Source organism: Trichosurus vulpecula, chromosome 3, assembly GCF_011100635.1.
Source record: "Trichosurus vulpecula isolate mTriVul1 chromosome 3, mTriVul1.pri, whole genome shotgun sequence".
NCBI classification, from domain to species: domain Eukaryota; kingdom Metazoa; phylum Chordata; class Mammalia; order Diprotodontia; family Phalangeridae; genus Trichosurus; species Trichosurus vulpecula.
In genome coordinates this window covers 141,425,560-141,449,334 of record NC_050575.1, presented here as the reverse complement: position 1 = coordinate 141,449,334, position 23,775 = coordinate 141,425,560, and the positions used below count along the sequence as shown (strand labels likewise).

At 43.0% G+C, this 23,775-nt stretch overlaps 1 protein-coding gene across 1 annotated transcript; it reads left to right on the top strand.

Moving 5' to 3' along the window:
- The first annotated feature begins 361 nt into the window (after positions 1 to 361).
- On the top strand, positions 362 to 14,786 carry POP4 (POP4 homolog, ribonuclease P/MRP subunit). Its single transcript, XM_036748388.1, has 7 exons — positions 362 to 647; positions 3,665 to 3,717; positions 8,405 to 8,628; positions 10,141 to 10,218; positions 10,393 to 10,454; positions 12,101 to 12,202; positions 13,280 to 14,786. The coding sequence occupies exons 1-7, from the start codon at positions 608 to 610 to the stop codon at positions 13,414 to 13,416; spliced, it is 696 nt and encodes a 231-aa protein (XP_036604283.1). The 5' UTR covers positions 362 to 607; the 3' UTR covers positions 13,417 to 14,786.
- The last annotated feature ends 8,989 nt before the right edge of the window (positions 14,787 to 23,775 follow it).

The window sequence follows — 23,775 nt, the reverse complement described above, 5'->3', positions numbered from 1 at the left end:
TTATATTGCAATGGAGTTATCAACATTAAAAAACAAAAACATCCAAGGGGCTCCAGGTTAAGAGCCCCTACAGTCTGCCTCCTGTGCCGACTCCAGCCCATGGGGGCTTCCCCCTCACTCACTCGCAGCAGGGAACGCCGAGAAGAGGTGGCAGGGCCGTTTACCGACCACCTACCCCCACTTCTCTTAGAAAGAAGAGTGTCCTTTTCTGGGATCCCCCGCCCATTCCTCTGCTCTCGGCCTCTGAGCTGCCTTCCACACAGGAGCAAAGATGCACACTCGGCTCCTCCCAAAGTTCCTTGAACACTGGCGCCCCGAGAGGCGCACGCGCTCACGCTCCGCGTCGGCGCGCGCGCATGACGTAGTTCCTCTCGCGTCATCTCCGGGCGCTCGCCGGCTACCCTGATAGTTCCAGTGTTCTGTGGTCGCGGCTCCCTCCTTTCTTATCTCTTCCCTTGGTCCGCAAGCTGCTAGCAGGGTCGGAGCCTCACCTCGCGCCTCACGCCTCGGCTGCCAAGGCGGAACAGTGTAGAGGCGGCTGAAAGGGAGAAGAAAGGCAGCAGGAGGACCGGAGAGACGACGTCGTGAGCGCGGCGCGGGCCTTGCGATGTCATCAGACGAGGCCGGAAGGGGCTCGGGGATGAAGCGTGAGTGGGGCCCGAGCGTTGGGGAAGAGCTGGAGCCTGCCTCCCTGCCGTCGTCTAAAGCGTCTGTAGGAGGAGGCCAGGACCTCCGTGCCTTGGCCTTGTGACCTCCAGGGGCGGCCCTAGGCCAGCTCCTCCCCGGCCCTCTCCCTCGCGGGCGCCCCTGCCTCTGTGAAATGAGGGAGCTGTACTGGGCTTCTCTGACCTCCTCTCTACTCTGATTTCTCTAGTTCTACCTACTCGTTTCACAGACGAGAGAACTAAGGCCTTGAGAGGGGACTTAGCTTGGCCAAAGCCACATAAGTAGTAGCTAGCAGAGGCAGGATTTGAAAATCGAGTTAGTTTCAGGAAGAGAAGATGTAGGGAGGAATGTGATAACTTTTTGAGGTATATCAAGTGCTGTCATCTAGAAGAGAAGTTAAACTTGTTCTTTGGCTTCAGGGCAGAGAGGGAGAGGTTTCAGAGACCAAATATAGGCCCAGTGGAAGAGAACGTTCCTTTCAGTTAGAACTATCCAAAAATGGAAGGCAATGGATTCCACCTTACTGGAGGTGTCCACGTGGAAATTGAATGACTACTTTTTAGGAATATGGAAGGGCTTTTTGATCGTATGCCAATTAGACTACTTGACCAAAAGACCTGTGTATCTCTGATACTCTTCAGCTCCTGCATCCAGGACTCTTGTCACTTGTCATTTGTTCTACAAGTTAGCTTGCTACAAATTGCCTCATGTCTCTTCCAGCAAATGACACCTGGGCCGCTGTGTGACCATCCTTCTGCTAAGTGCCAGGAGACAGACATGAAGGAGATCCAGTCTCTGCTGTTCTGGAGCTAAGAGTATAGGTGGAAGGCAATGTGGATGTATAAAAAGAGAGGAAACCATTTATTAGTTGAACAATAACTCTTTCTGCATTTCTAGGTTCATAGGATCATAAAATGTTAGACCTAGGTGGGGGGGCCTAAGAAATCATCTAGTTCCACTTCAGTTGTTTTGCAAAGGAAGAAACCAGTTTAGAGAGAAAAGGGGGCATATGTAAAGTCCAACAGGTAGGATGTGGTAGAGGTGGGTCCAGCCCAGGTCTTCTAATTCCAAATTCGGTGCATTTTTAACTGTACCATAGTAGTTTCAGGTATAGGACAAGTAGAGTGAACTTGGGAGATCACTCCCAAGGCACAGTTTCCAGATCTGTAAAAGGAGGGAATTAGACTAGATGATCTCCAAGTTCCATTTCAGCTCAGAATCTTTAATCTTAGGAACTAAGAACGCAAGATGTATATGAAGGGGTCAAATAAGTGACGATAAGGATCACAAAAACAAGGAGAAGAGCATTAGCCTCAGAATCCAAGAGACCTGGTTTTGAATTCTTGCTCCCCAAATTCCAATTGGTATAAAACTGGGCAAGTCACTTAACCTCTCTGAGCTTCAGTTCCCTCATCTGTAACATGGGAATAATGTACTTGTAATGCTTACTTCACAAGGTTGTTGGGGTACAGGGGAGGAGGGGAGATGTTATGTAAACTGCAAAGCACTAGAGTAATAGGAACTCTTAGAGGAGTTCAGATGAGGAAGCCATAACAGAGAACTGGGTGAGCTGAGAAACTATATCAAGTTTTATCAAAGGAGCAATGCAGAGCTGTGCCTGACAAAGACTGAGTAATCTCAGTGGAGGATGCACCATCACAGGTTATCTCCTACAACACTAGTTACTGAACAGTAGCCATGATCTCTGACCATAGCTGCTGTTTCCCATCCCATCCTTTCACCCTTCTGTTTTCTAGTAAAAAACAAATAGGCACATGGCCCTCTCATTAGCAAGCATAATACTTGTCCTCAAATGAATTATAACTGTAGTGTATGTTTTCCAAACACAAATTTGATAAAGGATCCCTTATGTGAAGCCCCATCTTTAAAAAAAAAAAAACTCTTTTATCAAAATTGAGAAAGTCTTTAAAAATCTGCCATTTATGGTCACTGTAAATAGAACTATGTGTTTATATGTTATAGTGATAACCCACATTTCTCTAGTACTTTAAGCTTAATAAAGCACTTTTCTCACAACAACCCTTTGAGATAGAAAGTACATGAATAATTATATTATTAATTATAATAATTATTCTCTTTTTTACAAATCAGAAAACAGGTTCAAGTTTAGAGCACCTAAGTGCTGAACTAAACAGTGATGGACCTGGAGTTGAGAAGAATTAAGTTCAAATTCTGCCACGGATACTTATTAACTGTGTGACTGTGGACAAGTTACTTAATCTCCCTTAGCTTCTTTACTCATCAGTAAAATTTGAGTAATAATAGCACCTACTGTAGGGTTCTTCTAAGGATCTTTGTAAAATACGTCAGGAACTTAAAGTGCTATATAAATGCTAACAGTCAATAAACATTTATTAAGTGCCTACTATGTACCAGGTATGGACTAAGTGCTGGGCGTACAAAAAAAGAAAAAATCCTGCCTGAGGAGCTTATAGTCATTGTTATTAAGTGATTTGTCTTGGGTCACATAGCCAATCTGGTCTTTTGACTTTGAGTATTCCTCCCGTCTCTCATGCATAGAGAGCCAGCACAGGTAGACAGGCATGAATTTGAGCAAGTTGTATGCTTTACTGGCCACTTAGTTATTGAGCCACTTACTTTTCCTCAAATATCCGGCCACACAAGCTGAAGTAAAGAATGGAGCTATCCTGATCCCAGAGAGGTTTCAGAACAATCTGAGCCCCTCAGAAGTTCAGTATTATGTAAGTGTACATAAATTGGGTTGTAGTTACATTATGTATGTATCCATTAAGATTACTTTCTGTAGTTCTTAACGTCTCCAAGTTCTGTGGCATACTACCTCTTAACATCCCTGTGATGAAAGTGGCTCTGCAGCAAAATGAGAGACTGCCTGGAACCCCTGAAACTCTACTTCTCCCTTCCACCCATATTGAATAGACACCTTTAGATTTCACTGTTTAGATGTTTTCTTAAGTATTGGGGCCCCAAAGTGATATCCTTTTGGTTTGTTTTCCAGGCTTGATTTACCAAGCTTTCTCTCAAGAAGAGGCCAAAGAACTCGATATTCAGGTACGATGTTTACTGTTGATTGCTAGTCTTTAGAGGCAAAAGTATCGTTTTCTTTGTTTGGAGAAGAAACAGAAAAGGAGAGGTGATGGATCAAAACTAGGCTATAGCAGTATCAGAGGTACTGTTACAGCTATCTTAGCTGTACTCTGTCTTTTCTGTGATTGTCAAACTATACACAGACACAAACACACACACACACAGATGTGTTTTTGTGCTATATCTACCCCAAACCTTTTTAAAATATAAGCTGGGGGAGGATGGATTATAAAAGGAAGAACTGTTTTTGCCTTCATATCCTCAGCTTCTAGCATTTTTTGTTCATTCATCTCACTTACGTCTGACTCTTCGATATTTGAGGTTTTCTTGGCAGAGATGCTGTAGTGGTTTGCCATTTCCTTCTCCACTTCATTTTACAGATGAGGAAACTGAAGCCCACAGGGTTAAGAGACTTGCCCAGGGTCACACAGCTAATAAGTATCCAAGACCAGATTTGAACTCGGGTGTTCCTGACTCCAGACCAGGTGCTCTATCCTTCATGCCACCTAGCTGCAGCAGCTTCTAGCATAGGGCCTTGCATATAGTAAGCGTTTAATGAGTAATTGTTGGATTGGATTAATAGACTTAACCAGAGAAACAGTTGTTCAAGTGGTCTGTATCTTATACCAACAAGGCTTGTTTTCCCATCTTATTAAAATAAGATTTAAATTGGCTTCAGCTGTTTGGGTTTATTTTTGGTTTTTTTTTGATGTAGTATCAAATGTAAATAAGAGGTAAGGGATACTTGGTCTTGGCCATTACAAAACTGCCCCTTAAGTCACTGTCTGATTTTGTCATTGTACCTTGCTGACACCTAAAAACTTGCATAGAAGGGGGCTTTATGCCACATCTTCTAGCATCAAATGGATCTTATCCACTTTGGTCAAGCAAAAGTCCTTTTGTGCCATATAATATTGGCATTAAAGCTTTAAATTTTGGAAAGTAAATGCACCTCTTAAACTGCTCTTCAAAAAGGAATCCGTAGGTGATTTTTTAAAATGTAATAAAAATATCATCTGATAATTCATCAAACTGTTAAGAGTTTCTTCCTTTAAAAAATAAGTTGTCATTAAACTTTGTGTACATTAAAAATTGTGTACGAAGACCTTGGTACTCTCTGTTAAAGATGCAAAGAAATATTAGACATGGTACCTACCTGGAGATAGCTTAGTCTGTTTAGAGAGACAAGACTTGAACATACCTGAAAAGACAGCATGTACTGCCTGGCCTTATTAGTTACTACCAGTTGAGTGATAAAGGAGTATGAGTATCATAGGGGTTCTAGGGAAGCAGGTAACAATGGGAACTGAAGTTATCAGAATAAGCCATGGTTTTTTATAGATATGGCAGAGCTTGAATTCCGGCTTGAGGACATGTGATGAGTTGTTTTTTAAACTCTCCCTTTGAAAAGAGGAGCAGGGAATGTGCCTAGGAAGTCCTTCCATTTCCAAGGCTGATTGTAAGAAGTAGGAGATTTTGGAAAATGGTGTTGGGTTTTTCCTTGATGTTCAACATGCCACTTTCTGTACAATACAGTGACCTGACACAAACCTTAGCCATTTTGGGAGTAGCCATCTTTAATACCTTCCCTTGTATTAAAGGTAAATCCCCTTGTAGCTTTAGAATGGACTTTCTTCATCTCAGCAGATTAATGCCCAAGTCATGTAAATCAAGCCACATATGCTTGTATTTAAAAAACCTTCAATTTCACTGGTATAGGAGGAGGTATTCCCTCCACCTGTCCAAGCTTTATAGACAGCCTTCAGGAGTAGTGATAGACAAGTTCATCACCATCCAGCCCACCCAGAGAAGAGCCTCTGTGCACATGGCTAGGCTAGCTAGCTGTGGACTCGGAGTCTTTCCAGTTTGGTTAGACTTGCCAGAACTTAGCTCCCAGAATACTCAGGTCTCCCACAGGCCATAGTGAAGCATCAGAGGAGGAGGGCACTCCAAGGACAATGTACACATAGCAGTGTTTTGTTTTCCTGCTGAGGACTTGATAGGATTCTGGTGTTATCCAGAGTTCTTTTAGTCAAAAGGAAAGCTCAGAAAAGCAGGGTGGAGGTTAGTGGGGCCATTCTCTGGCAAAGCTTTCCATGAGAGACATAAACTGGCAACTGACTTTAGCCTCCCTTTGACATTTGTGGGCATTAAACTTGGGAGTAGAAGAGGCCATACTGCTCCTCAAATGAGAATGGATTCCAGAAAAATTTAGATAAATTTGTGTATAACATATTAGCATGTTTTAGAAGGAAATTATGTTATATCTGAGGGGGAACGGCCTTTACTAACCAACCAAGGGGATCAGGGAAGGCTGCATAATGGAAGTGGCATATGTTGTACTGTAACGACTGAGCAGGAAATTAACAAAAAAAGAAGGTGATAAAGAATATTCTAGGCACAAGGAACTCCTTGAGCAAAGACACAGAGGCATGGGGGCACACAGTCAGCAAGCATATGAAGTACCTACTATGTGCTAAGCACCGGGGATACAAAGCAAGGCAAAACATGGTACCTGTTCTTAAGGCTTTCACAGTGTGATGGAAAGGGACTCTAGCTGAGATTTGAAAGAAGCAGGAGACAGAGGCAGAGAGGGAAAGATCGAGACGTGGGGGATAGCCACTGAAAATGCTTAGAGTTCAGAGATGGAGTATCATGTAGGAGAGCAAGGAGTATCCAAAGGGGAACAAGGTGAAAGAAGACTGGAAAAGTAGGAAGGGGCCAGCTTGTGAATGGTTTTAAAAGTCAAACAGAGGATTTTGTATTTGATTCCCAAAGTAATAGGGAATCACTGGAGTTTATTGCATAAGGCGATGGTATGGCTGGACTTAACTTGAAGAAGATCAGTTTAACAGCTGAGTGGGGGGTGGACTTGAGGCAGGGAGACTAACCAGCAGGTTATTGCAGTAGTCTAGGTGCGAGATAAAGAGGGCCTGCACCAGGGTGGTGGCAGCATAAAAGGAGGGGAGGGGGGGAGGTGTGGTGTATGTGATAAATGTTGTGAAGATAGTCTTAACAGGACCCAGCAGTAGACTGGATTTGGGGAGTAAGAGAGAACGAACAGTCAGGGATGACACCTGAGTTGCAAACTTGGTTGACTGGGAGGGTGGTGGTGCCCTCAGCAGTACTAGGGAAGTCAAGAAGAGGAGAAGGTTTGGCAAGAAAGATAAGGAGTTTGTTTTGTTTTTGTGGGAGTGGGGTGCGCAGAGTATTAGAGACTAGAAGAATAGGGTCTTGCCAAGTTGTAGAAAGTCTTGAATGACCTTCAGAGGAGCTTGAACTTCATTCAGGAGGCAACAGGGAGCTACTAAAGACTTTGGATCAGTGCATCAGACATGATCAGATCTATGTGTAAGAAATATTATTTTGGCAGCTGTATAAAGAACAAATTGAAGGTAGAGAAGAGGGGAGGTGGGAGCATCTATTAAGAGGATATTGCGTGCAGTAACCATTTGTGGCTTCAGAAAATTATTGCGGAAGCAAAGAGATGGTAGGCTATAAGTGTGGAGTGAGGCATATATTATAGGTCATGACCAATTGCTTAGCAATACTTCTTGTTAAGAGGAAGGGGTTTGTATTGGGGAGAGATGATGTAAAGAGAGAGTCATTGGGAAGTTATTCCATAAGGGAAAAACAGACATCAATAAAACATTGAATAAAGAACAAAAACTCAATTTTTAGAAGAGTATTGCCATAATCAGGGCCATCCAACCTTAAGTTTTTATTGAAACAATAGACTATATTTTGATTTGCCATTTTAGTGAGAGCTCTGCAGTAGCTCAGCTTCGTTTACTAAAGCATTTATGTAAATTTCTATGCTTGTAGGTGGGCCGCATAAATCGACCGGAGGCCACATTTTGGACAGCCCTGGTCTAGGTGCATGGTACTTAGAAATATGATCATTGTACTAAGGTGGTGGCAGTGTGAGACCTCATGGAGGTGGAATGAGCATAACTTGCTGACTTATTGGCCAGGAGGGTTGTTAAACTGAAAACCATTTCATGTCAGGTGCTTAATTAATCTTTAAGTAATTCCTGTGCAGCTCATTTCATTCTTCCTTTGAGTGAGGAAAACAGGAGAAACAGGAATCCTTAAGAAAGTCATGTTTTCCTTTTAAGACACTAAGCAAGTAAAGCAGGGGAAGAAATTCAGTTCAACAAACACTTATTAAACATGTGGATTTCACAGCACTGTGGTTACATAGACAAAATTTAAAATTAAAAATCTCTACCCTCAAGGAGCATGATGAGCTTCTTAGCACTTGCATGGAGATACTTGACATATATTCAGTATAATACAAAGTAGGGAGAGAAAAGGGCAAAAGAAGAAATCAGAGTGCTTCAGAAATATTGGAGGATGAAGAGCACTTACAGAATGACAGTTAGCATGCTTACCAAGCTCATTGTGACCCTCACAACGAGTTGATACTGGAGGTATTATCATTATTATTAGTATTCCCATGTTATAGATGAAAATACAGGAATAGAAAAGTCAGGAAAATGAGACAGGGTGATTTTAAGAAGAAAAATCATTCTAGGCATCCACAGAGAATGGGTATCATCATTAACAACTGTAGCAAAGCCGTCAGGAAGCAAATCCAGCTTGGCCCAAGTTAATCATTCCATCTTGGGACACCTTTCTTTCCTTGCAGCACCAGGGATCCCACAAGGCCGAGGCCTTTGTGAAAGCCTTCCTCAAGCAAAGCATGCCCCATCTGACAGAAGCCAAACTCGATGACTACCTGCATCGAAAAGCCGTCGTGCTAGAGTACCTTCCCCCGAAAAAGCCCAAAGAAAGGCAAAGAAAGTCCAAAGGCTTCTCTGCAAAGCAGAGGAGAGAGTTGCGCCTCTTTGAAATCAGACCAGAGGAGCAAAGGTGAGAGACCTCTACTCCAGTTTCCCACTTCCACAAAGAGATGGGCAGCCTCATTTTGAGGGGTTTGTAAGAAGTGAGATGCAGCTTGGTCTTGTTTTTATAATGTATGGCCACGAGGGGGTGCCCTTCCTTTACCAATATTTCTCCACGTTTGATTTTTTTTTTTTCTTTTAAATCGAGTGGCCTAAGAGAGAAGTGTGCCTGTCATTTGGTTCCTGTCTTGGCTCTAATTGCAAAGATCATTGTCATGAACGAAACCATTACCCATGGCAACAAGTAGTTTGTCTTTAAAGTTTTTAATGTAAGAAAGAGGAATTGATATTTCTTAAGATCTGAGGTTTTCTGTTGTGACTTTTAATAGCATTAGATGTAGTTTTATAGCTAAGGAAGGCACCACCCACAAGAGTTGGAACATTTTTTAAAGGAATTGTCACAGTATTGTAGGAGTACATCTTCCTTCCTCTTGCTGATGCTTCATCCCTCCTTAGCCGTAGTTCTTGGTTTCCCCATCTTATAGTTGCTTTTAGCCACTGTTTGTAGAACTGTAGCTAACAACCTCCCACATTCCAGACTATAGTTTGAGAAATCTGCTTTACAAGTGTTAGTATAGTGTTGGTGGAGGCTCGTCACAAAAACAACATGTTTTGAGTAGGGAAAGAGGTTCCTGCCTACAGCAGTGTTGTCTGGGTGAATACATCTAAGAACTAGAGCCAACTGATAATTAACTCACACTTATATAGCTTCTGTAGCACTTTACAAAATACAAACTCCTATTCTTTCAACAACCCATGAGGTAAGTAGTATTGATGTCCCTGCTTACAGATGAGGAGGCTAGAGGTCAAAGATTCAAAGTGACTCGACCATAGTCAACATCTAGTTAGCATCAGAAACTACACTGCAATTTTGGTCTTCTGACTCCAAATTTAGTGCTCGCTCTTTTATATAACATTACCCATGAAAAGTGCGTGCCTCCTCAGCTTGTCGAGAACATCACAGTATTGAAAAGTGTATACCTGGTACTTGAAAATCAGTTCTTACATGAATAGTTTTGTGTCAAAAGAATCTTCATCATCAATGTCAGAATTGCTTAAAGGCAGGAATCAATAGCCTTCTGAGTTGAGAACTTAATTGAGCTGGGAAATAGAGCATCAAAGAATCACTTCTCCTAGTCTTGTGCATCCACTATACAGCCCAGCCACCTCCCAAGCAAGACAAATGCCTTTGTTTGAATCCTTTGGTTGTGTATCTTCCTGGTGATATTGCTTATGATGAAGGCATTTCACTAAACTGAAAGGGAGCTATGAGATTTTAATGGTTGTCACTCCCTGCTAATTAGGATGCTGTGTTCAGAAAGTTTAATTTCTTGGAATTGGGTTGGGTTCTTTTTTTTTTTTAATGTATTTCAGGAACCTTGCAACTCCCCAGTACTGCTGTATTTTCACAAACCTTGTATATAGTAATCTTTGGTTCATTTTGCCTAACCTCTCTGACCTGTTTCTGGACTTATTTTAGATACAGCCTGTTTCTCCCTCTGCATAATCTCTGGAAACAATATATCCGGGACTTGTGCAATGGTCTCAAGCCAGACACGTAAGTTAAATTTCTTCGGCTTCAAATTCTAGCTCTCATTGCTACTGAAAATGCAGCCTCGAGAGCCAGTCTTGTGGTTCTCTCTCTGTATTACTTTGAAGTTGTGCTCGTGTGTTTGGTTCTTTCAGAGCTCTGGATTTGGAGTGTGATGTCATCAAATCTTTTGTTTTATAGGCAGCCACAGATGATTCAAGCCAAGTTGTTAAAAGCAGATCTTCATGGTGCTATTATTACAGGTATATTTGATGAATTATGTCTGATATTACTATACTTACATTCTTAATAAATATTGTCAATAAGGCGTCAAGTCAGTATGCCATGTGCTGTGCTGGGGATGCAGTATAAGTAAAAAGAGTTCTAATGAGGTTCTTACCTTACACGTTCTCAATGCGGAACTAGAGTCATTCTCATCCATTTGGTTTAAGAATTGGGTTTCCTTTCATTTGAAATTCCATGGAACTCCTCTGAGGTCATCCTCTCATAACCAGTAGTAGAGTGTGTTGAGGATTCTAGGGCTGTAGTATGAGATAACAATATCAAAAATATGTTCCTAGCCAAAAGGGTTAATTGTCACTGCTCTCTGGGTAAGATGATACTTCCTCTTCTTCTTCTTCTTCCCCACCCCCACCTTTGACCCCCAGAACTACTTTGAAAATCAAAATTGCCTGGGGAACCTCTCAAGCAATGAGTTTTTTGGAAAGAGAATTGTACCTAGTGCCCATGATGCCCTCATCACTTAGGAACAGTCATTGCTAGATAGAAACTGGTCAGCTTGTGAAAGCTATATTTAGAATTCATTCATTTACTCAGCTTACATGGACTGGGTACCTACTATGTCCAACGCCCTATGCTAGGCATTGAGAAGGGTACAAAAAAGTAAGACACCAAGACTCAGCCCCTGCCCTCATGGAGCTGAGAGTTGTAGGGCAGGGATGTCGGCATGGGTGTGTAAGACTGAGATATAATACGTGCGTAGAACTAATACAAAAGAGGATGTGATCAGTGTCATAGGGGAGCTAGAAAATGCTCAGAAGGCTTGGGGAAGGAGAGGTCACAGATGGTTGGAGGCACCAAGGAATGCAGCCTTGAAGAATAGAAGGATTTCAACAAGTAGAGAATAAAAGGAAGACAGATGTAAGGAGTAGTATTAAAGTGGGAAAATAAGATGTGTTTTGGAGGAACAGTAAACAGTCATTTTGGACAAACAATATGTATAAGGGAGAAGTGGGAGATGATCCACAATAGGAAATTCATCACAGCTGGCATGTTGGAAGATGTTGGTAGAAGGTAGAAGGTAGGTAGTATATTCAAATCCCATATATAATTAACTGCCTTTTAATAGACTACTTCTGTACATTACCTATGTAGAAAAATGAGTCTCTTCACTCGTTCTGTAGAGCTATAAGACCTCTTGATACTGTCTAATATTAGTCATATTTATGAACATTCAGGTCTAGAATTATGCTTGGTGATTAATTGGCCACCCCTCCGTTTGGTGCTCAGCACTAAAATAATAACAATACCTTATATCCATATAGCCTCTACAGAGTGTCAAAAGTACTTTCACATCCCATATCTCAAGGAGAAGTAACAGTTTGTGCCACTATAGAAGGTGCATTCCTGGAGGACATTGAGGAACGAGGGAATGAACACTAAGTCGGGCTGAGAAACCTAGGTTCTTGCCTCATCTCTGCCACCAGCTAGTTATGTAACTCTAGGCAAGTGATTTCTTGTGCTCAAGCCTCAGCTTCTTCATTTGTAAATAGGGAGGAGGAGGGAAAGATGATTGGAGGGAGAGAAGGATTGGTCTAATTAATCATGAATGGCCCTGCCAATTCTGATATTCTTCTTGTGTCACCATTGTTTCTGTTTTGCTCTTTAGTTACAAAATCTAAATGCCCCTCTTACGTTGGTATTACGGGAATTCTTCTTCAAGAAATGAAACACGTCTTCAAAATTATCACCAAAGATGACAAATTAAAAGGTATGTGGCCACTTCCCTGTAGGCATTACAGCATTGAGGGCACATACACATTCTGCCGTGCTGGTCACAAGATGTCTCTGGGTAGTCGTGCCTATCTGATCCTGTAAGGCGGGCTGTGCAAAACTCTCAGCACGTGGAAATGATTAACCCAGCTTCAGAAGCTGTTTCCCTTCTGACCCCAGGGCCTTCCCCAAAATGGCCTGGTATCTCTGAGTGTGGATAATCAGGGTGGCTGGCGGTAGGAAGAGTTTGCCATTTGCTGCCTTTTGCATCAGGAGGACAGTTCTCCCCTCTGCCTATTCCTGGATGCCAAGTACAGACTTTGGTATGGTCAGCAGTCTCCCTTCTAAATGCTGAGACTTAGGAAAAGAAGAGAGAGAAGGATAAGAAAATAAAGAGTTGTATCTTCCCATGTTCTTGGACATCTCTGTTCCCAAAGGCAACATTCTGGGGTCAAGGACATTTTCAAGCTTGATACATTGGGAGGCATTGCTCAAGAATAAGAAATAAGAAAAAGTGTTCTTAAAGGCGCTGTGTGGTGACCTGCTTACCTAGAGACTCAAAGCTGGCAAAACCTTAGCATGCTGTTCATTAATTCAATTGTATGCTTATTTGGTTGTTTAATTGTTTAATTATTTATTTTGATTTTAGTATTCTGATGCAGAGATGAGTTTTTCTCCTAGTTAAGTAACAGAGGGGAAGGTGGTATAAGTGTAGATAATTCCCGCCATGAGAATCAAGCCAAGCTGAAATTTGAGAGTTTTGTTTACAAATGTCTTCCCTAGAAAGCCTACATCATAGGCAGCGCTTTCCCTGGGGCAGGATTTCAAGTCTGATCCCAGTGTTTTTGATTGTGGAAATTAGGTGTTGGAGTCACGTTGACTGATGTCTTTGTTAAAAATTGGCCTTGCTGCAGAAAAACTTTCCCATACATTTTGTGGACATCATCACTAACAGAAGTCAGGTTTATTTCTATTTCCTCATTTATAACATTGCCTGAATGACGATGTCATATATAAAAGCAAACAAATGCCAGAAATGTCTTCTCACTTATCTTTTTTTTGCCTTCTCTTTTAGTTATTCCCAAGTTAAACTGTGTGTTTACTGTGGAGATCGATGGCTTCATTTCCTATATTTATGGGAGCAAGTTCCAACTTCGATCAAGTGAGCGTTCTGCAAAGAAGTTCAAAGCTAAAGGAACAATTGACCTATGAACTGGTGGCTGCTTAAGAAAATATCACTGCAGCTCAGAACAGTGTAAAGGAAGCAAGAGACCTGAACTGGCAGCTGGCTCATGTTTGGTGCCTTGCTCTTTAAAAAAAAATACTGCCAGGCCAGTGAGTAGCTCATTTCCAGCTCATTTCACCAGTCCAATTGTTAGTTGTCTTTTCTTTCCATATTGTTTAAAATCCTGTGTGTGGTCTGTCTGCCTCTTTGGTTAAACAGATGATTTTCTGGTCGCATTATTTTCTAGTGGGATTTGTTAAGTAGATTCAAGTCTGTCGCCCCCTGGAGTAGCAATCTCAGCGGAAAGAAGCTACAAAATCACTGGCTCTTATTTTGCAAATTAATAATTATATTGGATTAAGGAGTTGGGACCCTACATATCGAGGTTTGTATCATCTAGTTTTTACACCTCAGTAGCAGACTATAAGGAAGGAAATAGAGAATGTACCATTTTCCAGTGCCAAGCCTTTATGGCGTCATCCAGAAAAAAGCCAAGGCACTTGGGAGAATAGAGAGGATCATGAGGCTTTCTCCCCCAAACTCCCATACATTGTGTGACTGTCCACTTCCCAGAAACTTCATCCCAGGTGCCCTTTGGAGCTGTTTCAGAAAACTATGTAATAACTTTGAGATCTGAATAAGAAAATGAGCTTGTGTTATTTATGCAATATATGTATATATTATTTTTTTTTAAATAAGCCCCTTTGTACTTTGATGCTAAAACATGGATGTTTTACTTTTTTGTTGACTCTTATGTCCTAGGCCAGTGTTGTCTGTGCTAAAAGCAAGTGAAGCTCCCTGAGGTTAACTCACTGTCTCTGGCGGGGGGAGTGAGGAAAGATGACTGGCTTTGTTCTGAAACTATTTCAGTCATTTTGGTGGGAAGTCCTGAGGAATATTCGTGCCCTTAATGGTCTTTCCTTTGACAAACAAGATGTGTGCCACAGATCATTCTTGGCATCCTCTCCCCCTCACTCCCAGAAACTTCCCTACAAAAAGAGGGCTTTTTAATGCCCCTTTGTCTTTGAGCCACTCATTACAAGCACTCCACATTTAGGAAAAGCAAACATTGCACACAATGTGGTTGAGTACTGATTCAGACCAGATAACAGGCCTGTCTGACATGAGCGAGGACTAGAATGTTGCGACCCTTGCATGACAGATATGCCCAGAACTACCCATTTCCTGTGTCATGTGACCTTGGATGCCATAGCCCCACGTAGGTTGATAGGAAATGTCTCTCCTTCATTCTGACATTCCGAGTAATGTTTGACTGCTTCTGCCCTACCTGTAAGCTATGATCATAACTACCTGCTTTCTTGATGGGGAAATAAATTTCTCTCTTAGTTAATTTAAAGTGGTTTTTGTTCTGTTTTAACTGGCTGAAAGTGCCACATTCATAACTGAGTGTCATTAATTCTTAATAGGTGCTATAACTTTCTTTCCTAAACCATCCTGTTCTTTCCAGCCAGCACTCATTGTAAAAGGCTTCTAATGTTGTATAAATATACAGTTGCTTTCCAGAAAAGTTGTTGGTGCCACTTGCCATCTGAAATCTGTTTTTCATTTGGCATTGACTCAAGTTTCAATATGAGTTGCTTGCTACTCAAATCACAAACTTCCTGTCCTCTCCTCCCTCCTCCCTCACCCTTAATTAAGGGGACTTGGAGAGATCACCTTTCTGTGGAGAAGGTTCTGAGGACTGTTGTGCCTGTGATGCAAGTGGTTAGTACTCTTATTCCCATTTCAGAGCAGGAAAAAGTGAGGCATAGTCCATGTAAATGCAGCATTGTCCAACCCATACCAGTAGCCAGCTACAGGTTAGTTTGGGAACAGGCCTTGGATGTTCCAAGAAAGTCAAGCAAACTGGTTAACAATACAGGACCCAGGGAACCGTTGAATGTACGGCCAGGTTTTCAGCTGTCTCCCTGAAGTAGGCCCGAGACCTGTGGAGTTTGGGAGGCAGGGGGAGTAAAGACAGTAGTGACGTTTCAGCCTATGAGTGGCTAGTGGGAACAATTCTTTAAAGACTTTTTTTGGGGGGGAGGGTTGGAATGAGGTGGAATGGCAGCAGAATGAGCATGTTACCATTAAAGCTGGAGCCCTAAAAGTTTCTCAAGAATACAATTAAACACAGAAACCCACTTAACAGTCACAAGACAGTGAGGCCAGCAGGCTATGAGTGCACTGATCCTTAGCCAACTGAGAAAAGGGAGACTCTTCACTGGTTCAGATACCAGGGACCTGCAAGGCAAAGGTGCATAGAGATAGTCACATGTATTAGGAGGGCAGAGTTTATAATCTCAAAGAGGATCATAAACATGTCTGAAACGTTCGGAACCGCCGGATATAAGAAACTCTCAAAGTAGAAGGCAGAAGAATCAAAACATTTATTTAGGCTCCACAGTAACCAACCCATGAACCAGCAACCCCATTTTGATATATTGATCAAAAGCTTCCAGGCCCAATAAGTACGCCTTGAAAGAGTAACCAGGAGGCTACAGAGAAGCATGATTGCGTAAAGCAAAATCATGTTTCCCCCTCTATGGTAATAAGATTACCCACTGGCCTGAAGTCTTTGTTCAGCTTTCTCCCGTAGGTCAGCTCTGCTACTGGCAGCTCCTGCTTCAGCTGTGTCTGTGGCTGTGGCTGTAACTGACGTAACTGTCGTAACTGCCTCTGTAACTGCCTCTGGCTCCAACTGTAGCTGTAACTGTCGCTGTAACTGTCGCTGTAACTGTCTCTGGCTCCAACCGGAAAAGGAAAAGAGGATCTTCAAGCTGTCCTCTCCCCTCTTATAGAGTTTTTGACATCATCAAGCACCGCCTGAACGACCAGGGCCGATTGGTTTTTTTGACTTGGCCCCTCCCCCTAGTGTAGCCGTTAACACCTCCCCTCAGCCAGCCCCATGACTCATCACACAGGAAGTTGTCTGGTCCTGCCCCGGAAGAGCAAGCCACAGTGTCCAGAGGCTCAATGAGGTAAGCTGAGTCATTCAAAGAAAACAAAGGCCATTCTGGCTACATCACAGCATCAGTGTCGTGGGTGGGACTTTACTAGTGGAGGAGGAAGGAATGTTGAGTCATTAATCCACCCAGACTATCTGAGTCAAGGGGAAAGGATGAGAAATAGAGGAAAAAGAAGTCAGCGTTCCACAACTGTTAGGCAAAGAAACTAGTTGGTCACTTTCAGGAACCACCTTTTTTTTCCCTCTTAGATATCCTAGACCCAACTCAAAATTCATTTCCTCCAGATAGCTTCTCGCTCCCTTCCTTTTTCACCCTCTCCGTACCTGTTTGTGGTCTCAAACTTAGATGTGTGTCACTGACTGGTAGTTTCTCAGGCTCTGAGACAGGTCTTTCACTTCATTTGTATCCCTTTCTGGGCTGTCTTGTACTGGGCTGAGCACGTAGTCAGAGTACTGACATAACACTCATGAGTTGCTCTAAGCTCTCCAGGTCCCCAGCAGTTCTTCCTGTTATGTTTGATACCCTCATGCCTTTGTTATTGTGTGGCACCTGGATTTGGACCTCCCTGTACCTCAGAGTCATCATCATCATAATAAATAACTGGATTTGTATGCCACCTTGAGTTTACAAGGGGCCCTCACAGCAGATGGAGTTCGAGGAGTCAGAATCTCGAAGTCAGAAAGGATTTTCAAGGTCAGCTAGTCTAATCAGGACCTGGCCTGGAATAGCCTTTACAGGACTAACTGCACACATTAGAATGGTCAGGTGTCCTACCCTCTAGAGGGTCCCTCACTTAAAAGGAGTCCTATAGAAAGAAATAGCTATGTGTATATGTATACATAACATAAAAGCTGTGCATTGCTACCGGGCCTGAGCCCAGTAACTTATTCCTGTTTGGCTAGTTTTAATAGTGTTTGGGTTTGGAAGAGAAGGTGTATGTACGGCAGAAAAAATCCACTACTAGATTTACTTATCTGGAAGTCTGAGTTTTAAAAAACAGATTATGAATTTATTAAGAAGGCTAGTTCTGATCCTTTCTTGATTCCAAACAGCTTAAGGCCATTGACAAGATTTTTTTTAATAAAAAGTAGAACAAATGTGGGGGAACTGGCAGCAATTGCCCATTTTTTGATACCTGTTAAAGACCTTAGCGTAAAAAGGCCAAAGTCTCCCACTATATCCAGGGCCATCTCCAGTCATCCTGATCTGCATATCACCACTGGACCCAGATGGCTCCAGAGGAGAGAGTGAGGCCCTCCATCACTTAAATCCAATTCACTTGCATGTCGTGGCATCACCCCCCTGATGTCATGGTCATCTTCGAGAATGAAGAACAAACAACAAGTAAGGGAAAGAGCTTGGACTAGGAGCCAGGCCTCAACTTCAAGTCATTGTGCCTTTTGATTACACTACATTGATGTCGATTCATTAGCACCTACCGTGTGGGGAATGCATAAGAAGTATAAGGCATGGGCCCTGCTTCTAGCCTGGCTCACAGCCTGATCAGAGACACAAGACAACAAGTGAATGGATGGGACAATTAGTAAACGATACAAGGGGTGTGGCATAGTAAGGTACTCTAGGGATTCAAAAAGAGAACGATTCAGGATGATCAGGAAAGGCTCCACAGAGGAGGTGGGATTTGATCTGGGCCTTAATGGATGAGGAGAGTTTGTATAGAAGAGGATGAAGGGTCGTTCCAACAAAGGGTACAGAGCGCAAAACTTAGTTTAATATGTCCTTGGAGACAGTAAGGAGAGTGGCTTGAAGTCAGCATTGACCTGGTACGGTCAAACTCTCAGCGCAGTATGATCTTCGGAGCTCTGTTCCTCCATTGTAGGGAAGTATCAAGAATCCCCTTTTAGGCTCATGATCAATGGTTATTCTTGGTTTATTTCACTCTGAGAAAACATTGAGGTGCTTGAGAAGACTTCATGGTCCAGAGAGCCCCTGAAAGTCAGAAACCAGATGATTTGGAACAATCACTGCCACCTGGAAAAGTTGGCCAATGACTTTCTTCTCTCCAAGATTCCAAAGAGTAAACAGGAGATGATTCAGAATAAACTATAAATCATGGTAAAAAGCTTTCTTTCTGGACAGCGGCTTTGATTTTAATTTAGTTTGCATTCCTTAACTATAATGCCTAATTAAGACATCTGTTAAAAGTCTATAATATTAATTTAATAGGGAGAGTCTAATAGAACTTTATTGGAATTGTCCATTTAATTAACCTCGTGGGCCTTTAATGGATGTCTTAAATAGACATCATTAACAAGAGTGCTAGACAAATGAAAATTAGACTCAATAACATTCTTGGCAGTTTTTCTTGAGCTGTGAAGGACACATGCTACCAAGTAGATGGATGCACAAGGTATATCTACTTAACCACAAGCAGGTACATAATGTTTGGGCCAATTAGCCCAGAGTTTAGGGCCCAGTGTGACTAAAGCCAGTGTCATGGCATCAAACTTGTTTCAGTCCAGTTAGCTCCTCAAGCTAACTAATAGAGCAAGATTCTGCACCATTGCTGATCTCTTTACAGATACAGATGCTGAGTATGACCTAACTGGCCTTCTGGGAAAACAGCTCAGATTTCCAGTTCTGCCTTGTGCCCAAAGTGAAGCACTTCATCCCAAACATATACACATGAAACATCATGACCTTCCCCTCCCCTCCCCACTAAGCCCGGTTAAGAACCGTCTTCTTATCTTCAGTGATCATAGCCTAGAGACAACTTTCTTGTAGTAGAAAGAGCAGTGGACCTGGAATCAGCGGACCTGGGTTTGAGTCTTGGCTGCTAGAGTGTGGGAGACAAGCAAATCATTAGCCTCTGGCCCTCAGTTTCACCATCTATAAAATGAGGGGATTAGACTGAATTTTTAAGGTCTCAGCTCTAAATTCCGCATAACTATTTTGTATGTGTAAGATGTAGCCTGATTCCCAGAGTGGAGCCAGAGCTACCAATGGGACTTGGGGGCGTCAGATTACAGTCTGGTAGATTGTAAGTTCCTTGAGGGCAACACAATGCTTTCTTCATCTCTGATTTTCAGAGCACCCAGCACACAGTAGGCACAAAATAAAGACTTGGTGGATGGATGAGTGAATAAATGACAGCAAGATTCTAAGGTTATCCATAGAACAGGACCTATACTGTTGTCACAAATCATTTTCATTCTGTCTGAAGGGAGGGGGATGTATCTCTAAGGCTTCACTGCTAATATTTTATGATACTCCAATGGGGACCTTATATGAATTCATGACCCCTGCCCACCCCACCTTTTGCTATTTCCTGGGGGTGGATTCTCTGCCCCATGACATTGCTCCCTGGGGATCAGCCCAGCTGGCACAGTGAGAGATGTTCCATCCTGGGATATTTTAAAATTAGAGCACTCCCCCTACATCTACAAAAATCCCAAAGTTCAGTCATTCAAAAAAAAATATTTATCAACCACTTGATATGTGCTAGGCTCCGTGCTAGGCATCGGGGGCAGGTGAGAAATTGGTGCTGAGAGAAATAAGGTGAAGTGTCTTTCCTCAAGAAGCTCACAGTCTAGCAGGGAGCATATGGCCCACATAGGGATGATTATACAGGACAGAAGGTGCCCTAAGAAAATACAAAGTGCTGTATGAGTGAGGAGAATCAAAGAAGGCTTTTCCAAAGAGGTGGCATTTCATCTGGGCCCTGAAGCTCAAGGTTGAGTTAGATGTCAGCAGACAGCTAGGTGTCAGAGTAGATACAGCATTGGGCCTGGAGTCAGAAAGATCTGAATTCAAATCCAGCCTCAGTTGCTAGTTGGGTAACCCTGGCCAAGTCACTTAATCTCTATTTGCCTCAGTTTCCTCACCTGTAAAATGGGGATAATAATAGCACCTACCCCCCAGGGTTGCTGTGAGGATCAAACATAAAGTGCCTGGCAGATAGTTGTTTAGTCATTTTCAGTCATGTCTGACTCTTCACAACCCCTTTTGGGGTTTTCTTGGCAGGAATACTGGAGTGGGTTGTCATTTCCTTCTCCAGCTCATTTTACAGATGAAGAAACCGAGGCAAACGAGGTTAAGTGATTTGCCCAGTGTCACACGACTAGTAAATATCTGAGGCCATATTTGCAATCGGGTCTTCCTGACCACAGGCCTGGCATTATATCCACTGTGTCATTTAGATGCCTGCAGCACATAGTAGGTACTATATAAATGCTTTTATTATTATTATTAAGACATGTAGGGGGTTAGGCAGATATATGTAAATGGGGAAAATCAGAGACTGCACAGGGAATAAATAGCAAGTAGTCTGGTTTGCCAGGAGAGTAGAATATGTGAAGGAAATGATGAAGCAGAGAAAGCAGGAAAGGTTGGGCCTAGAACATGGTAGGCTTCAGATGGCAGGAGGAGAAGTCTCACTTCTGCTACCTACTAGTGTTACCTGGGGCAAGTCACTTAACCTCCCTAGACTTTGGGTTTCTCCTGCCAATGAGAGTTGGACCTGGGTATCCCAAAGGTCCCTTCCAGGGCTAAATTGAGGGTCCTGTAACATCCATCTAGGCAGCAAAGAACCAATCAACGTTTTGGAGCAGGGAGTGGCATGATCAGAGCAATGCAGTAGGAAGATTACTCTGGCAATTTGCAGGCCGGCTTGGAGATGATGCGCAACAGCCGGCTGTGTTGAGCAGCCAGGATCCTTTGCTTGCTAAACAACGGTGCAAACATTCTGCTTATTTACGCTCTGCCGGTCTACTTTTCTTTGAGCAGCAACGACAAACACCTTGTATTTATCTGGCACCTCTCTGCCGAGGAGCTAAAAGCCCTGCCCAAGTATTCCCTAATTAGTCCCCAACCACAAGGCCCAGAAACACAGGTGGGCAGCAGGTGTGCTTTTGTGCACTTGCTGGGTGACCGACCTTGTTGGGGATGGGGGCTCACATGGTCCCTGACCTCTAGGAGCTGACGGGCTGGGGCAATGGTTCCCAAATGTTTACATTCTGATTCCAACACCTTATTACAGAATGTTTTCATTAACTTAGATTACCTGGAACAAAACTAAATTGAAGAATTTTTTTAAAAAATAATTTTGTTATATTCAAGTACAAGCAACTCCACTAAGCTAACAAAGTCTTATTGGATAGAGGTCTTACAGGGGCCTACTTTAATGAACACATGAGGATGGTTTGTTCCTTTCACGATTGTTTGAAACAGACCTTCTAAGGTGCCTGAAACCAGGTCAGTCTCAAATTTCCCCCACACAATCTTGTTCAATAATATTAATTCATTTCGGAGACCTTTTCTTCATAAATATATACAAAGATCAACTCTAGGCCAGCCCTTGTCAAAATCTTTACAGATTCCAAGGTGGCCAGTGAGAGGTTCATGTTAATGAGGTTTGGCTGAATTTACAGTTTACCATTGCCCAACTTCATTCAGTTTAATGACTTTGGCTGCACCATGAGCCAGGATCCTACACCAACCATGAACAAAGATTTCCTGGCAACATGGAGCACTCCTAAAATCTAAGGCTTCATCTTCACAGATCTGGGCTCAGCCTCCATAGGAGTCTTCTCAGCCTCTAGGATCCCAAGTCCTCTAAGAGAGCCATGAATCTGGTTAGCTACCTGCTCAAAGGAGAATTGCAAAGAGAAGGGGAAGAGTGAGGTCAGGGTTACTGAGTGGGGGATGGAAGAATGGGAAGATTGAGAACAGAAGGAAGGAGGGACATTTCTGGGGTGAGGAGGAATCAGAGCTGAATAACAAGGAGGAGAGGTAGGTGGTGCAGTGGATAGAGTACCTGGCCTGGAGTCTGGAAAATGAGTTCAAATCTGGCCTTAGACACTAGCTGTGTGACCCTGGGCAAGTCATTTAACACAGTTTGCCTCAGTTTCCTCATCTGTAAAGTGAGCTAGAAAGGGAAATGGCAAACCACTCTAATATCTTTGACAAGAAAACCCCAAATGGGGTCACAAAGAGTCAGACATGACTGAACAACAAGAAGAAAGGAAAAAGGATGAGGGTTGCCTGGGGACATCAGGGCATTGTACCAGGATTCCAGAGACCCAAGTCCTAATCCCAGCTTCACACTGATTCACTCATGAAAGTCCCTTAGACTCTTTGGGCCTCCCCGGATCATAGATTTAGAGCTGGAAGGGAATATGGCAGTTATCTAACACTGAAATCCTGAGAAATTAAGTAACTTGCCCAAGGTCACACAGTAGAAGACTGAGGATATGAGCCCAGGTCCCCTAACCTGACAAATCCATCCCTCCTTCCACTTCCCCACAATGCCTTAGCACATGCTCCTTTCCCCCACTGGACCTTCCTCTCTTCCTCCTTCCATTCCCTTCCCTCTCTTCCCTTTCCTTTGCTGTCTTTCTCCACATTTCTGCCACATTTCTAATCAGTTCATTTTCAAGCTTCCCCTATAGCTACTCCAAACAACCCACATAGCCCAGGCATAAGAAGGATCTACTCCCTGACTTGACATCACTTCCCACATAACAAACTCCCAGCCCCCAATGTCCAGGTCACCTTCCCACCTTCCTCAACTACTCTGGCTCTTAGCCACTCAGGCTTTCAACCCAGGTGTCATCCTCTACTCTCTCTCTTAGCCCCTGTATCCAAATCTTGTGCCAAGGCTTGTCAATTTTTCCTTGATAACACCTCTTGCTTACACCTCCTTCTCTCCTCTGACATTGCCACCACCCTGATGCAGTCCCTTATCACCTTGTGCCTGGAGTATCGCAATGGCCTGCCGATGGATAGGCTCTGTTGTTGTGTTTGTCCTTCGTTTTCACAGAGGACTGTGACATCAGGGAAATGACATGACTTGCAGTTGACTTTGATTTGAGTGAGGGAGGGCTATGCAAGGTCACCAGCTTCATTTTCTCCTCCAGAGCCATCTGGGTCCAGTGGCCAGATATTCATCAAGATGACTGGAGATGGCCCAGGATGCAATGGCAGACTTTGGCCATTTTAGGCTAAGGTCTTTTCAGGTTCTCACTTTGAGTAAGGTAACACCAGTTCAGTTAATAGGCCTCTTCAAGAAGTGAGTCAAGGATGGCCCCTTTAATTAAAAAAAAAAATCAAACTGGGAGGGGAAGACCCTTAGTGTTGCTGGTCAAAAGAGAAGCAGTCAGTATTGACATTCACTCAGAGCCAGGAGGGCCCAAAATATAGCCATTACATGGAGCTTGGGCAGGGACCTATTGTGGTCCAATCTCTGAGCTCCAGAGTGAGATGACTAAGGTTTCAAGCCACAAGCATCTCTCCAATCCAGCCCATCCTTCCACTCAAACATCGAAGTGATCTTCCTAAAGCACAGTTCTGACCATATCACCCCCTACTTAATCCAGGATCAAATATAAAATCCTGTTTGGCATTCAAAGCCCTTCA

What these genes read in the sequence shown, in the direction of transcription:
- POP4 (XM_036748388.1), top strand. Translation starts at nt 608, where the DNA reads ATGTCATCAGACGAGGCCGGAAGGGGCTCGGGGATGAAGC. An exon ending in AATGGTCTCAAGCCAGACAC is followed by an intron (nt 10,219 to 10,392) that starts GTAAGTTAAATT and finishes TTTGTTTTATAG; the next exon opens with GCAGCCACAGATGATTCAAG. An exon ending in TCATGGTGCTATTATTACAG is followed by an intron (nt 10,455 to 12,100) that starts GTATATTTGATG and finishes TTTGCTCTTTAG; the next exon opens with TTACAAAATCTAAATGCCCC.